This window comes from Crinia signifera, chromosome 4, assembly GCF_055691185.1.
Source record: "Crinia signifera chromosome 4, ASM5569118v1, whole genome shotgun sequence".
NCBI classification, from domain to species: Eukaryota; Metazoa; Chordata; class Amphibia; order Anura; family Myobatrachidae; genus Crinia; species Crinia signifera.
The window spans coordinates 133,973,191-133,991,086 of NC_139220.1; the positions used below are offsets into that span (position 1 = coordinate 133,973,191).

The 17,896-nt window shown below is 39.9% G+C and overlaps 1 protein-coding gene across 2 annotated transcripts in view; it reads right to left on the minus strand.

Moving 5' to 3' along the window:
* PTPRB (protein tyrosine phosphatase receptor type B) overlaps positions 1–17,896 on the minus strand; it is a 108,293-nt gene that overhangs the window by 16,483 nt on the left and 73,914 nt on the right. For both annotated transcript variants that reach the window (XM_083182540.1, XM_083182541.1), the window contains 11 exons: positions 17,285–17,548; positions 14,104–14,385; positions 13,083–13,355; positions 11,221–11,370; positions 9,691–9,934; positions 8,760–8,866; positions 7,634–7,739; positions 3,326–3,409; positions 3,225–3,242; positions 3,054–3,135; positions 397–487 (listed from right to left, as the gene is read on the minus strand). In XM_083182540.1, coding sequence (XP_083038666.1) covers positions 397–487; positions 3,054–3,135; positions 3,225–3,242; positions 3,326–3,409; positions 7,634–7,739; positions 8,760–8,866; positions 9,691–9,934; positions 11,221–11,370; positions 13,083–13,355; positions 14,104–14,385; positions 17,285–17,548 — 1,701 coding nt within the window. The remainder of the gene's footprint in view (positions 1–396; positions 488–3,053; positions 3,136–3,224; positions 3,243–3,325; positions 3,410–7,633; positions 7,740–8,759; positions 8,867–9,690; positions 9,935–11,220; positions 11,371–13,082; positions 13,356–14,103; positions 14,386–17,284; positions 17,549–17,896) is intronic.

Here is a 17,896-nt window from a genome sequence, read left to right on the forward strand (position 1 = left end):
AGTATATTGTTGGGACAAATCTATTCAAAGCAACTGCCATAAAGTGCCAGAGAAACCGCTGGAAATGCCAGAAGCTTGTAGCCCCTTGTGTAGCATAGTTTACCGTTCAGAGATACAATGTTGGGGTACCCTAATTCTTGGGGGAGTCCTCCGCCACAGATTGCCATATTATTTCATTATATTATGCATGTTACCACTTACATGAATATTTACAATATTATAATCATGAGAAGAAAAATGAAGTCATCATTTTCATGAATGAGCACAAAAACGAAGAGATAAAATGCAGATATATAACAATTACTCGCAGTGTATGTGTATTATTGTTTTTTGTGTACGTGTGTGTCATCCTAGTTCCTTGTAGTGTATTGTGTCACTGTCACCAGCAATACTCACAAGGCAGTATATTGTTGTATCGATTTTTTCCTCTGTTCTCTGGTAAAAGTGCTGTGTCAAATGATTGATTTCGACCGACATCTTTAAGATCCTAAAAAGTAACCATTGATGAAAAGCTTAGTTTGTATTTATTGTTACATAGCAGTCTATAGAAAAAGGCTTAATTCTGCGTGATTTTCAAAGTATAAGAATCATTTATTGATTGCAATGGAGTGTTTGAAATTGTAATTTTCTCCATAAATATGAACTTTGAAGAAAGGATCAGATTCTATTTATTTAGCACCCTCTACAAGATACCAAATAGAATCGGATTGGTTGCTATAGGCAACATCCTATCTTCAATGGAAGAATTTACCCCTGAGTTGGTTCTGTGTGGTTTGTATTTAGGGCCTATTGTTAGTACCAGTCACCAACTAACCTATTGTGAGTAGCCTGGAAGGGCAACACCATGAGCTGCATGTAAAGAGAGCTAATAGACAAGTAAGTGTACTGTTTAAAGAATGGATACAGTTTGAGCTGCCGGTTTTCAGCTCGCCAGCGTGCCATTTCTGCATTCCTGGTGGTTGGCGTGGCTATGAACGTGGATGCATAAGCGTGTGAGTCCATTGCCGCGAATGGGGTGTGAGAGCATCACAGATGCACATGCACCACAAACGCCAGCGCACCTTGTAGAATGGCACGCAGAGAGCCTCGTGGATGACAACGGGTCCATATATATCAGTCAGCAGCAGCAGAGGGAGGATAAGATACAGGGATGCTGGTAAGAGAATGAATAGACTCTAAAGCTTAGTGTACAGAGGAGAGTGTTGCATTAAGTAGGGGGGAGACAGGTTCCCAGCACTCAGACCCATCTCCATGTGTGCCTCCCCAGTAATTGACCATACCTCCCGATTTCCACGGAACAGTCCAGTTTCTTTGGGACTGTCACTGTCCCACCCACTGGACACAGTATGGCATGTTGGGGGGTAGCAGTTGGGAGTACCCCTGTCACTCACTGCTTTGCTTAGCAGAGGTGAACAGATGTGCCCAGCAGTGGCGGATTCAGGGGGGGGGGCACCCGGGCACGTGCCCCCCCTGTCATTCAATTTGTAGATGAGGACCAGAGCTTTCTAACGAGCCCAACTCCGTGTCTCTAGCCCCCAGGGAACCGGAGATATTGCCTGGCAAAGCTGTAACAGCTGCCAGTTCCCCCCCTGGCATCACAGGAGCTTGTGGTTGATGTCATTGAATTCCAAATTGCTGGGCCTTCAATATTATACCAGGATGGTCCATATCGGTCAATCGGTTCCAGAGATATAGCGTGTAAATCGATGTAAAGCAATGAGCATGTAATCCCACATGGCAACAAGCATGGAACCTCTGGCAATGAGCATGGAACCCTTGGCAATGAGCATGTAGATAAGCAGCACTTACTGTATGTAGCATAATTTTTAATAGGCATTATGGTGTTTGGCATAATACATAATGGACATCATGCCGTGTAACTTAACGTGCAATGGATATTATGGTGTAAATCGGGCATGTCCAACGTTGGCCCTCCAGATGTTGTGAAACTACACATCCCAGCATGCTTTGCCACAGTTTTGCTATTAGAGAATGCTAAAACTATTGCAAAGCATGCTGGGATGTGTAGTTTCACAACATCTGGAGGGCCAACATTGGACATGCCTGGTGTAAATGTTTAATGCGCGCCTTTGGTGGACAATGTCCCTGTTTATGAAGCGTATTGTGAATTTTGTCTTAATCTGTGTGGCATTATGTGAATTCTGGCTCAATCCGTGTGGCATTATGTGAATTTTGTCTCAATCCATGTGGCACTATGTGAATTTTGGCTCAATCCGTGTGTTATTATGTGAATTTTGGCTCAATCCGTGTGTTATTATGTGAATTTTGGCTCAATCCGTGTGTTATTATGTGAATTTTGGCTCAATCCTTGTGGCATTATGTGAATTTTGGCTCAATCCGTGTGGCATTATGTGAATTTTGGCTCAATCCATGTGGCATTATGTGAATTTTGGCTCAATCCGTGTGGCATTATGTGAATTTTGGCTCATTCCATTTGGCGTCATGTGTAAGGGGCAAGTATAATGGGGTCTAGTATTTTGTTGCATAATGTGTAGAAGTTGTATATGGTGTTGTACACTACACTCAAGGACATGCCCCCTGTTGAGTGGTCACACCCCCTTTTCCAGAGCGCGCCTTCGGCGCGCGCACAACTGCATTCTTTACTTTTGTTGCCATGATGGGCCTGCGTACTTTAAATGCCAGGGCCTATTTTTAATCCCATTGCCACCCTCTCTCTGCCGCTCTCTTAGCATGTGCACTGGCACCACTAACACCGCCCCCTCCCCCACCTAAACCCTCTTTTATCATGGTGCCCCCCCTGTCATTTTATCCTGGATCCGCCCCTGGTGCCCAGCGACTAATCACGTGATACAAAGGAACAGGGGGCATGGCCAGCAGCTCACAGTCACAGAGTGTTCATCAAGCCCCCATAGTGATAGAAGCAGGAGACCATGCGAGTTCAGAATCCTTGATGTAGAATCTCTTGAGGTATGCATTGACATGATCGCATGTCGCTGTAAAAATGGCATGTTTGAATTACAGAAATGAATGTATAGTAGATGTACATTAAGGAAGTGTTTCCTGAGGCTCACCTCATATTCCTGAGACAGCAAGTAGTTGGAGTCAGCTTGAAGCTTGCTGAAATGGACCTCAAACTGGTTTGCTTTGATTGGACTACAAGGTGAGTAAAGAAACAAAGTAAGATATAACGGGACTTCTGTAACAAACCGTCACATTCTGTGTATATTGCAATGGAGGCATACCTTGATGTTCGTCTGTTCCTATAAAGAAACAAAAAGGAAGATCAGTATCTTTTTAAAACTAGGTATTGTGGAAGGAGACCTGTAAGTATTGCACTTCTTACCCCTTATTTCCTACATTTAGTTGGACAGACGAGGGCCTTTCTCTCCGTGCATTCAGATGTGTACTCATTTGATCCTGATCATAGCTGGAATATAAATTGATCATTGTACTGTGTATAACTATGACACATAAAATGTGTGGGATACACAGTGAATGGAAAATCTCTTCACATTATCTGCAATTCATCTCTCATGCCTTAGATTGTGCATGCCTTCATTTCTAACCACACAGGCTTTATTATCAAAGCCACATGCTCCAGCTATAAACACTGGCTCTCAGCATTCGGATACATAGTTTATACATTTATTTTTGCTTCTAATGGGAAAAATGGAAGACAGCGTTGCAATTAAAAAACACATAAAAGCACGAGAGAGATGAAGTGGCCAGAGCTAAAGTAGTAACCATTCAAGCTCCCATCATTTTACAACCTGTATTTGAACAGTGACAGCTAGAAGCTATTTGGCTGGTACTTTATCTCCTTCCACTTTTTCTCTCTTCAAGAAATAATACATATGATGCTTAGTAACAGAGGTGACCATTTGCACAATTCAATAATGCAGCACAATCAATCAGCAATGGGTCTAATGCAGTAGTTCTCAAGCTCGGTCCTCAGGACCCCACACAGTTCACGTTTTCCAGGTCACCCAACAGGTGCACTCATTACTGACTGACACATTTTAAAAGATCCACATGTGGAGCTAATTATTTCACTTGATTCTGAAGAGACCTGCAAAACATGCACTGTGTGGGGTCCTAAAAGACCGACTTTGAGAACCTGTGGTCTAGTGCAAGCTGAGTTCTCTTCTTTGTCTTGGTTATTAACACAGGGCCTCTTAAAGTGGTATGCATAAAACCTTCAAGAGAGAGATAAAGTGGAAAAGTTGCCTATAGCAACCAACAAGCTTTTACTCGTACTTGGACTTATCCTCCTCTAAGACAAAGCATGCCGGGTGTGGAGTCTGAGGTTGGATATCTGGTGTTGTACCCATTTTTTATGAAGTCCTTGTTTTTTTAACTTAATAAAAATCTGCAACTTTTTTGGATGGTGACTGTCCTGTCATTTGGAAATCAAGAATAAAGATACCTTTACCTGAATATAGGGACCACAACTTAGGTGACTTTGTGTCTTAGGGGGTTATTCTAGTTCATTCTTTCTGACAAAATCCTTCTTAGATGGACAAAACCATGTGCACTGCAGGTGGGGCAGGTGTTACTTGTGCAGAGAGAATTAGATTTGGGTGGGGTTTTACTTCAAAGTGAGATCTATATTGCAGTGTAAAAATAAAGCAGTCAGTATTTTCCCTGCACAGAAACAAAATTACTCATCCAAATCTAATTCTCTCTGCACATGTTACATCTGCCCCCCCTGCAGTGCACATGGTTTTGTCCATCTAAGAAGGATTTTGTCAGAAAGAATGAACCAAAATAAGGCCCTTAGTGGGATTTGAAATTGTGATAAAGATACCTTTATGTGAACGTCTTCAAGTGAGACTAGGTGAGTCTCCCAAGGCTTTCCATACAGGAGCCTGAGTACATGGTCTCACCTAAGATAAGGATTCTTTTCTTTTATGTTTGGAGACTAGAAGCAACATCCCTTCCTCAAGAAAGGAGTGTGTGAACTAATCCTGGGAACAGCGTAGTGGATTCTCAATTTTTCTTGTATCGAGCTTCTACTTCATCTAGCATAATCTACAAAATGACAGAAGCTAATTGAAGCTAAAATGACAGAAGCTAATTGAAGCTAAAATGACAGAAGCTAATTGATTGTTATAAGAAACTTCACTTTGCGTTGGTCTGCACAGGTTAGCTGCTCAGGCTGTCCATCGGTCTCCCTGGAGCCACTGCTTTTCTCAGTGTATCCACATTCTGGCACCTGCACTGTTTTCCCACTTGTCCAGACAATGGCCACTGTCATGCCTACTGCAGTCAGCTGACTTGAGATTCTACAAACACAGCATTCACAGCAGTCTCCCAATCATCAGCTATTCTGATCACTGGGTTCAGTCAGCGCACTCTCAGTTTGCTGTATCTCCAAGTGTATCTTAGCTGCTGGATTCAGTCAATTAACCATATTATTACTTCCATATTATTGGTTCCAGCCAGTCACCTGCATACTGTACATTCTTCATGCACCCATGGTTCCTGCATGCTCATCATTACCCTGCTCATCTGTGGGAGACCTGCATATCAGTCACAGCTCATTTCAAACTTCCTTGCGGGAGCCCCTAGTGAAAACCACTGGCGTGTTAAACTCCGCCCTGTAACATTGGTACAAGCCAACTCTCAGATTCTAACCAGTCCTCTTATTCTCTTACTTCTGCACATGTACAAGAACTCACAGAAGTCTCACAGCTTTCTTAATCAATCTTCTACCACCAGTTAATTAGAGTTACCACCAGGAACACAAAGAACCCCAGTCCTGACACACCGTGGGGGAAATTTAATAGGATGAGAAATTCAGAAAGTGAGAGATTTAGTAAGAAATCACCAGTTTTTTAAAGCGCCGATCATTTACGCCGCTAAATCAGTTTGTTTTTGCAGTGTAAATGATTGCCGCTTTAAAAAACTGAAACTTTCTTATCAAATCTCTCACTAAATCTCTCATCCTATTAAATTCCCCCTTTGTCTCTTTTAATGATTTGATCCATCTCGCTCGTTTAATTTATCTACTGTATTGAAATTGTGTATTTCATCTTGGCCCAGTGTAGGAAAGAAGATTCCTATTGGATTTATAAAGCTGTAAATAATGTATGTGAAGGTGTGTGTGTTGGATTACAATTTAAATTAAAGCAAATTTCTCATGCATTAACACCATTATCAATGCTATTACTGTATGTCTTGTGTTACAAACAATAGGAAATAACACCATCAAAGAACCTGTAAATAATTGAAATATAGCTGCCAGCCTGCTCTGAGAGGCTCATTCATTAATACCAGTAAATAAGAAAAGTTATCACTTAAGAGATTTTATATCTTACTGTATTTTATATTGACAGAATATGAGTCTATAAGCTGACTGACATCACTCAGATTTACAAGGACCGCAGAACCAACCCATTGGCTGGAAGATTGTTTATTGCATATAGAACACAAGATCCTAATGCCAGCCATTTAGGGGTCATTTGGGCATTATTTCAGTCCTATAAATATTTTCTACTTTGTCATGATTGTCTACATTTACAGTACAGTACACCACATGCTCCATGTGGCAGGGTGACGACCAAGAAATAAATTGAAGACCTAAATTATTACTATCACGCTATCACCTGTCCCGATGTACTGTGGGGGGTAAAGTTCTTAAGGTGACTGCCAGATGGCTGTGCCAATGTAACTTACTGATGGAACCATTACTTTATGTACATTGTGCTGCAGCACCAGCTGGACAGCCTAAGTCTCCACACACTATAAGCATTGGATGCATTAGATCACCCTTGACAGTTGTACAACCTTCGTTACATGCACATGTGCAGTATGACTGGCGAGTCCCAGGGCTCCCATTTAAAGCATTACCAGGGGAGCTACAGTACATATGTATTAGCCTAGGGTACCTGGAACCTTTAATTCGGCCCTGGGTATGTATGGTTGTCAAAGATGTTTTGATAGAATCATAGATTTGGGCAGATTATGATTTTATAACTCTCCTTTCTTTTTTGATATATAATAGAAACTATATAATAGAAACAAGGTAAGTACTGAAGTTGGAGGTTAGGGTTAAGCACTAGGGGGAGGGTTAGGGTTAAGCTGCAGGGGAGGCATTAGGTTTAGTCTGAGGGATGGGTTGGTTGGAGTTAGGGAGAATATATACTGGGATGTGATGGGATTCTGTCATCCAGGATCCGGTTGTTGGTCTTCTGATTGTCTGGATCTAGACTGCTGGGATTTCATACCCAACCCATATTGATTTTATCATTATGTATTTGCTCGTTACAAATGTTACATATTGGGAGTTGCTGTCTGCACTTTTTACATTTTTGTCTTTGGGTTTCGCATGTAAAAGGAATAATCAGATTCCCTATTTTGAGCTCCCTATACCAAGTACTGTACAGTATGTGGGATATGTATTTTATTTTCCAGTTAATGATTATTTCCTATCATTTTTTGTCTCTAGAAGATAGTTGTTACTGCATTATGTTTAATATTGTCTTAAAGGTAATTATTTGGGATGACAAGTTATTCATTCTATGACGCATTGTTTGAGGTTATAATGTATACAGATATCTGCATGAATTAGCACATGACACAAGCATGATGTTTATATGAGATTCTACTGAAGAATGTGGTAAGCGTTATGTCATGTCAGAATACTTACACTCTCCTGCATTTCTGGCGGCAAATCAGTAACGAAGTGACTCCAATAAGAACAACAATAAGGAATAAACCAGCACTCACACCTTCTATTACTCCAACCAGAGGTTCTGCAAAGTCACACATAAATTACCAAAGGTAAATATGATAGATATTGGATAATAGCTTCTTCCCATAAAAATGCATATGACTATTTATTAAGATGGGTTGAAAATACTTTTGTTTATTGGCAGTCTTGGTATATTTCAGTTTTGCATTATCATCATATTTATATCTGTGTCTGTAGGAAAAGACAAAGCAGGACCACTCCCCAGGCCAGTGGGGACATCTTTTGCATTTGCTTAATAGCTCTAGGCATAGTGACCTCTTGTGAGTCAGCTTTGTGCCACAGCTAAGAGCGAAGAGCTGGGGCATAGGTGAGATGTGGGAGTACACAGACACAGAGATATTCACCTTCTCTGTTCTCTCCTACTTATAACGCCATGTCAAACTGACTCTGATAAGTCCCCCTCTATCAGGGAGCACACTCTGATGTGTCCTATTTGACCACTACCACTGGCTACTGCAATACATATGAGTGCATTGGAATATTATAAAGGGAGAGTAGACTGCCGCTGCTTAGTTGCTATTTATCGCAACAGCTAGTTATAGTGGACAGGTACAAAGAGTTACAAGGGGTGATTGCAGTAATTGTCCACTGTATTCGCCCCTGGGTGCAGTCCTGGGCAAGAGGGGGACTTCTATAGGATGGGCAGGCTAAATGTTTTTTTAGCACCTCTAGCTGCTGAATTATAAATAAGTATGTGTTATTAAAAATATTAATAAATAACTATACATGCTGACTTAGAGAGGACAACAACGCTTAGACTAAAATAGGGATAGGGAACCATCATGTCAGCCATCCAGCAATGCTGATTTGTTGAGAAAATCCTGCAGGAAGTTGTAATGTAGCCTGAAAGAGTCGGCTCGATTATATCTATTGACACCATAAACATTAGGTGTAACCTGATTAGCATAATAAGATAAAAAATATGGCAGACAAGGCTTTGAATATGAGTAATAATAGAAAACAATTCCGCTCATTCAAAGGTCAGCGCTGACATCATCTATTTTAAGCAATATATTCTCACCCGCTTCTGTTGTGATTGGCAAAGAAAAGAAAGTATCAGCAAACAGCGGCTCCGATGATTCTTTTAGATCTTCAAAAAACAGCTGTGTAAAAGCTCTTATACTGATCCTAAAAGAGGTAAAAAAAAAATATATATAAGTGTATGTGAGCAGGAACATCCAATATACTGTAACCAAAATAAAAAGAACTGGAATACAACGTGATGAAAAGGCACAGAGTGATAAACAACCAACCAATCAGCTCCTGTCTGACATTTTTCAAACACAGTCTGTGACATGGCCGTTAAGAGCTGATTGTCTGTTTATTTATCTCTCTCTATTTGATCGCTTTTTGAAGCTTAGTGCATCTGGCCCACAGTCTTCTTTAAAAATAAAAATGTGATCACAAACTACAATACCAAGCATTATAGATGCTAGACAATAACACTGACTTTATGAATCAGTGGTTTAGCGTGCATGTTTTTATAGCATTTGGACTGTAATTTTTAAATGATTGGTTCAAGTGAAAATGCATTCATGACTAGAAGGACTTTTTAGACTAAAACATTAACTACAATGTTATTACTCCTCAATTTAGGCCAAACATGACTGCAACAAAGTTGTAATGGAGACAAGCAACTCTCAGTGAACCATTTGAGTAATGAGCTGTGATGATGCTTATGATCTTGAACATTGAAGAAGACTAGTGTGAAGGCCAACATGGTCAAAATGTTTACTACATGTTTTCTCAGTGAATACAAAATACTTAGAATAACACATGTAAGTGCAGCAAGAACACATAAACAAATGTTTTTCATTTAATACATTGTTTAATATGAAGTAACTATAAGTGATATAAACTATTCTGTTTATTATTGTTGTTTTAAATTGCCCTTAGATAGCATACACATTCGGTCAGCTGATTCCTTGTAATTGCTAAAGTATATAACTAACCTGTAGGATGTCCTGGGTTTCAAGGGGCCATCACAATATTTCTGTTGATTTAGTTCACACTTCCCACCTAAATTTTCCATTTCAGCTCCTAGTTTAATTTTAAATGTGGGGATGCTGTAATCTGGAGCATCAGCGCATCTGCTTGCAAAGTAGTTAGTCTGATACATTGTTATGGAGCTGTTTTTTTTGTAATCAGTGTATGTTGGCAGGGGGTGAATTGGGTCTGGCTTCAGATTTTCGTTTCCTAAGATAAATAGAACAATTGTGAAATAAATAACTAAAAAACATTTAATTGCAGCAATCAGGCTATTTGTAAAGTCACTTTAACCATAAAGTAAACACTTTGAGTGCCAACATCTCTGTGAGCGATGTGCAAAATATCTGCTAAAAATGCCAGTGTGGCTCACATTTGTTATAAAAGGTCACTTAAAAAAATGCTGTGTAAAAAAAAAGTTATGATTTCCTATATATCGTAAACATTGCAGTTCTCTATGATGAATAACAATGTTTGCTTGGCAATTTTCACAACCATTTTGACATATTCCCCTTGGCACTCACAGTGTTAATGACAGTTTAGAACTCAATTCAACACTATTGCAAATATATATACTGTATATACATATACATATATATATATATCCACATGAAAAGCCTGTGTTTGTTCCTCTGACATGCTCAGCACTACCAGTGATTAAAAACCCTCCCAAGATGAGGCCGTTGCTGCTGCTGTCCTCCATGGGCCTGAGAAGCATATGATGAGCTCCACCAAGCAGAGCTCAGTACAAGCCTCTCAGCCTCTGGCCTGCTATGCAAAGTCTCATGGAACTTATTCAATTCCCAGTAATGCACTGCACACTTGTGCAGTCAGTGTGCCTTGGCTCCCGATGCTCAGCACCATTAATCATTGTCACATTGACAGATAGGTGAAGCTGCAGCACTACCCAACTCCCATGCAGAAAACATTTAGCTAAAAAATTTTTTTTTTATAAATACATGCCAACCACAGGGGGCCCCTAGTTAGAGGGGGGCCCAGGGGTACTGACCCCCTGCGCCCCCCCTTAATCCGGCCCTGAACCTAACACTAATGTTTCTTTAATAAGTGTGCTCTGGTCTTCATGCCCAGTTACCCTCTATACTCTGTATGGGACATTATGCTTTAAATCAGTGGTTCCCAAACTGTGTGCCGCGGCTCCCTGGGGTGCCTCGGGACACATGCAGGGGTGCCACGGGTTGGTGGTCCAGGACCAACTCAAATTATTAATGGTTAATTATTTATGAGCAAAACCAGTGCTGGTGGCTGCCAATCATAGAATGTGTACAAACAGAAGCAAATCCTGCCCTTTACCACATAACTGCCACTAAGAATCGCATATAAACCCAATCTACTTAATTTTTTTGGGACCTAGGGGTGCCGTGAAAAAAATTCTGATTCCCTAGGGTGCCGTGAATCAAAAAAGATTGGGAACCCCTGCTTTAAATGATATATTTTATGAAAACAGGAAAGACAATTAGCAATTAATATAGGCTTACCATCTGTTTCTGACACAATCACAGTGAAGTATTTGACAGCTCCATTAGTGTCACTGAACCAGCTGCAATTAAAACTAAAGTAGATTGACGACTTGCTAATTAAAGTGTCTTTTTTATTCACTCTGATATGAATAGGTGGTGGTGGAGGGGCTGGAAATAAAGCACAACATTTAATTTTATTTTAACAAAAGTGATTTCAAATATCAAACATATGATAGAGTTTAATTTTGATCTCCAAAGTTTGCAGAAAACATACAAAATTTATTACATACCAAACAATGGCTCTTATTCTGATCGGTGCGGCCAGATCCGAATATGCGGCCAGGACCGTGGTAAGAAGCTGGCTGAACGGACCGCACGTGTATTTTTCACGGAATACGCCTCCTCCATCTCAGGGAACCTCCCCCATCATTCGATGGTTGCAGACAATCGAATGCCGGACCGAGTGCTCCACCAGCTCCCGCAACCTCAGACCACACGGACATTTTTCCGTGCAAAAGCAGGTATCTGGGCGGGCAGCTGACATCCGGCGATGTCATATGTCCGCCCCCTACACGTGCGTCACGGCCGCATTACCATACGTACGCCCAGCGTTTGCATGGGAACGCCCATGAAACGCAGGGCGTATGCATATGGTAATGAGCCCAAATAGCCCTTCACGCCCCTCTCCACCCCCGTTCGGAGTGTTCACATTTCATGCGGGATTTGGCCGTACGCCCCGCTCGCACATGTGCAGAGACGCCTCTGCACATGCGCAGACACAAAACATCGGTGGACCGACCGCACGCGGATATTACCGCACCAACCAGAATAAGGGCCAATGTTAACATTTTTAAGTCCCAATTAAGAGAACACATTCATCAGGATCTGGATGATAGGTTGACAATGTAAAGGTCGACACCAAAAGGTTGAGATGTAGAAGGTCAACATACGCAAAAGGTCAACATGACAATGGTCAACAAACGAAAAATTCAACATGAGATTTTCAGGATTTTTATTTAATTTTTAAAACTTTTTCATACTTTACATCCACGAGTGGCCTGAAGCGAGGGTCCACGCTACAGGGGGTCCACATGTTCAGGTGTTGACATTGACACCAAAAAACCTGAAAAGTGCACATTAAACTTTTCCATGTGGACCTTTGCTTATGTCAACTTTTTGTTAAGGTCGACTTTGTCCATGTTTAACTTTTGTTGTCGACCTATTGACTGTCAACCTAGATGCTATATATCCTATGATCCAAACCATTTTCAACATTACTGTGTATTTCCATTTTCAATATTACTGTGTATTTCCATTTTCAACATTACTGTGTATTTCCATTTTCAATATTACTGTGTATTTCTTTTCACCATAATACTTAAATTTCAATATTGGGACCTCAGTGATCTCATAAAAGTTCTATTATATTTAAAGTTATGATAACACTAGTCATGCATTCATATGCATTCACACAGTTATATGAAACCTGTAGGCACATTAATGGCAATGAAGCTGACCTAAATTTACAGAGCATTCTGCCTCAAAAAAAACTCTGCAGTACTGTATGTAGTGAAACCCCATTTGGTGGTTCACCAATTCGAACAGATATTGAATACTTCACTGTGTATCTAACAGGATGTGGTGCAAGTATATTGTCATGTTAATACTGCCAGAAAGAGAACTGCTGATGTACAAAGATTGCAATAAAATATGTGACATCACAGTAAATGCATTCAGAAATTCCCTTGCTAATGGCATTGACTGTACCTGGCTATATGCAGTTTCCCTTTAGTATAGAATCTGAGTATTATGTGTGTGGCAGTAAGACATAACAGTATTAAGCATTTACAATTCCACTATACTTCTTCACCAGTACTTACAATCAATCATGGTTATGGTACTGTCTTCTACCACCTGGCTTATCATATCTGCAGAATGAACTTTTATAGATACAACATATCTCTTGTGTGGTTCAAGCTGCACGATTGTGAGCATCGGTGTGTGTTTTTCAAGCCTTCTGGAGAACTCCACAGTGCCATTCTTTTTATACTCAATGCTATACCCATCAAAGTCAGAATCTGGGGGGGTCCATGAACAGGTAATGGCTGTAGAGTTTTGTGGTCGACAGTGAAGCTGTTTGATCTTGTCAGGTTCTACAAACAAAAATTGAATAGGAAATAGTTAATTAATTTCTCCAGGCACAATGTGGCAGATGTATTAAGCCTGGTGAAGAGATAAAGTGGAAGGTGATAATGCATCAACCAATCAACTCCTAACTATCAATTTCAAACATAGCTGATGGCTGGTGAGTTATCACCTTCCACTTTATCTCCACTTTATCTCTTCCCCATGCTTAATACATCTACTCCAATGCACCTTAAGAGCAGAGCCGAATTTCCCATTAGGCACGTGAGGCACCGGCCTAGGGGCGGCACATGTTTGGGGGCGGCACTTGGATGTCTGTGATAGTACTGTCAGCCCAAAATGTACCAATAACTGCAAAATATCCACTGTACTGTACTATATTCCATCTTAAATAGAGTGTAAATGGATAGGACATGCAGATACTGCCCCTATAAACTGTCCTACTTAGTAAACATTATTGTTGTGCCTAGGGGCGCCCTCCTCCCTAAATCCGCCCCTGCTTAAGAGTTCATACTATGAACAAAGCCAGTAAACAACCACTGCCCACCATAATCTGTCCTTTATACAATCCAAGTCTCTGAGTATTCTCAATATTCAAAGTTTTGCACAGAAGCACCCAAGTGCAATGATAGAAAGTAGGGTGATTTTGCCTATTACATTGTGATAGACTTGAACTGTGCATAATATATGTCCTCCACATAACATTTTCAATGAGTTTATATTACAGACATAAATTAATTTAAAGAACTGCCTTACTTGTTCTCACAGTGCCCATAGCAGGTACACTTAGGGTCTTCTTCACATTACCACTGACACTTCTCACACTGAACTTATAGAGACGACCAGGTCGAAGGCCAGTAATAATTCGTCCACCAGACTTGCCAATGTTGTAAGGGTTAAAAACCACCAGTGGGTCTGTGGGTGTCCACTGAATTTCAAAGTCATCATAGTCTGTCCAGTCTGGAGGGCTCTGCCATGTTACAGACACAGAGGTATTCTTTACATCAGTAAATGACAATAAAGTTGGTGGTTGTGGAGCTTTCAAAAGAAAGATATATATTTTAATTATTTAATTTCCTATTAAGAACATAAACAATATCTATAAAGTCTAAATAATGCTCACATTTAATTACAACATATAATAATATTGTTTTATTAAGAGGAAGTGATCTAGTATAAGCACGGTTAATCATTCACTTCAAGCCAGCAGTTCTACAATTTAATAATTATAATAGAGTCTCATTAAAATGTCCCTTCTAGGTATTAAATATAATTGATATACTTTGACCTAACAAGGATCATTCAATGTGTAATACTTCATCTTTCATTCAGTAGCTGGCAAACAGGTCATACAAAATACCCAGTACAAGTAAAAATTCTGTTTATGAAACAGGTGTCGGATGACGGCCAGGCATTCGGGATCCCGACGGTCAGTATACCAACATCGAAATCCTGACTGTTCAAATGCCCAACGGTCAGGATCCCAACTGATGGGGCTATTCTCCCTCGTGGGGGTCCATGACCCCACATAGAGGGACAATAGAGTATGCAGTAAGCCACCGAAAAATGGAAATCCAAAATAGTATAATATTGTAGGTATAGACAGACACATTTATTTAACAATACAATAAATTTTGAAAAAAACAAGGGGTAATTTCAAATAAAAAGACCACTGTATTGTGTCTCAATCTATTACAAATGGAGGTTTACCAGATTGCGATGATAAAAACGCCTGTAGAAAGATCTTTCTACAGGCGTTTTTATCATCGCAATCTGGTAAACCTCCATTTTTAATAGATTGAGACACAATACAGTGGTCTTTTTATTTGAAATTACCCCTTGTTTTTTCAAAATGTATTGTATTGTTAAATAAATGTGTCTATACCTACAATATTATACTATTTTGGATTTCCATTTTTCTATGTCTCCATCATGTTTACAATAATGGAGAGCCTCTGATGAGGTGAAAGGTGAAGGCACGTAAGAGAAGGAAAGTAACATTTCATCTATATATCCACTTTTGGGTTCACTTAAATAGAAAAGGGACCTTACACCTCACGGTTACTGTTTCAGGCGGCGCGTGTCAGCGCACAAAGTCACTAACTATTGTAATCACATACGCTATTTTCAGTTACTAAGGGAGTAACTTCAGTGACCGGTGCTGCAGATACTCAGTTCAGCGCCATAGAGTAGAGACTCAAACCATTACTACAAAAAGTAAATCACCGAGCCTGCAGCGTGGCCAGTGCAGCAAGTCTGTAAGGGGCTCCATTGTAATTGCCCCCCTGTCGGAGTACCGGCGGTCGGGATTCCAATGTCGGTATACTGACCATCGGAATCCCAACTATCAGGCCATCATTCCAAACCCTTTGAAACTTCATAATAAACGTATAAACACCACATAAAGTTATGTTGTAATGCAGTCTTTGTCATTCCATATTAAAGCAACTTTATAAATCGTTCTGAGAGGATCATTCTATCAGCAATTCTTCTTGGCCATTAAAGTGGGTGCACAAAACAGTGTTTTACTTATGTCAAATAGTTGTATTCTTATCTAGACTAGCATTATGCTACTAATTTACTACAGCTATTATGCCAAGCACTTTCTATTATGTCATGCACTTTAACTATGTTTTACATGAATTTAGTTAAGCAATTATTTAAGTAGTTGAACATATTAATTTTTATTTTAGTAGTTGAACATATTCATTTATAATAATGCTTTGCCTATATATACATGTTAAATAAACATGAAAATGAAACATAATACATGCTTTAAATATACAAAATAACCCTTACAATAATTGTCATTACAGTAATATAGAACTTTTATTCACAATGTTACAGAATCAGATGTTAAGATAACTCCATCTGTGATATATTTGAAATTGAGTCATTAAAAAAATGTAGTGCTTGCACTTGTAAACTAAGACTTTTTGCCTAATGCGAAATGTTAGCCTTAGTCTTTGTTAGGAAGCAACTAGCACATTTGTATGTGGCGTGTTGTAGCCAACCATTTTTATGTTATCTAAGCACTCAATGCTTGCATGCTAAATCCTTTACTATTCAGTGGACTATTTATTATCAGATAAGGGCATGTTGCACACATTACCTCATGTTTTATGTATTAGGCCTTTCATTATTAGGGGGTATAAAAGGGCCTCATAAAATTTAGGAAACTAAAATAATTTGACTGAGAGAACAAATGGCATCTTCAGATGACATTTGTTCCAGGAGCCCTGCTTCTTCCTATGGGAAGGTGATCCGGCATTGCTTAGCGGTAGCTGAGCAAATTCCTCGGCTGCCTCCTGTCTGACCAGCACCTGTAAGCATGCGTGAGCTTAGGTCACATACAGTAAGCGCAGAATCTGGCAATGAGGGTGGTAAATAATTCTGCCACTAAAGTAGCAGTATTACCGATCTTGGGGGCAGCTGCTTTTTGAAGTATCTGTGCCCACACAGAAGCAATGCTGAATTCCTCAGATGATAGGTATACCCTGCTGTAATTTTTGGCAAATTGGATGCTTAATCATTGGGGGCCGGTCACCAATGATGCATAGGCCCCTTAAAGTGGTGCTTAAGTCTGACACTATAATGAAAATCATGTTTCAGATGCTTAATGGTCAGACTGCACTTCCACCAATGAGAACTGTGGATGTGTACCTTTGTGTGCACAAGGTCGGCTGTATTTGCACAAAGTGAAATATGCTATTATTGAGCATATCTTGTGTCAGCATATAAGCATTTGAATAATGGTACAAATGGATATGTAATAATATGAGTGAAAGCCTGTATGTGAAAAGTATTGTCTGTAGGTTTGCAATATCAGTCGTTCAATGTCTACCTGAATCTGCTTTGTGCACTAAGGACATTTCTAGTAGGGTGTTCATAGATTAATGATGGTGGCTGCTAAGTACAACTTCTATATTCCAAGTACCTGTTCTTGCTTCTGCAGTAGCTCTATTAGTCAGGTCACCACTGTGCGTTACTATCACCAACTTGTACAACCTTCCGGGAACCAGTTTCTGGAAATGGCTTTCACTAAGATCCTTTCCCTGTAACCTTTCTTTCTGTGTACCATTAGGGTTATATAGTATTAGTTCATACATATCTACGTCTCCCAGGGCTGTGATCCATCTAAACAGCAGACTATCAGATGCATATGTGTCTGCTGCGTGCAGGGATCTCACCGGGGCAGGAACTGTTAAGAGACAAAAAAAAAACAATTAAAATCATTAAAACATACACTAGTAAAACAGGGATCATTTTCCTGTATCTCTCCCACACATATTTTTTTTTTCTTTTCAGAGAAAGGGGGATATGTATCAAGCGATGAAGTGGGGAGCAATAACTTACAAACCAAACAATTTCTAAATGTAATTTTTCTAGCACAGCCTTGAAAATGACAATTAGAAGCTGATTGGTTGGTGCATTATCCCTATTCCATTTAATCTATCACCAAGGCTTGACAGGCTTCACCCTACTATAAGATGAAGAGACTATAATAAGGGCATGTGAAGAGGAGGATTAAGCATGTGGCACAGTACTC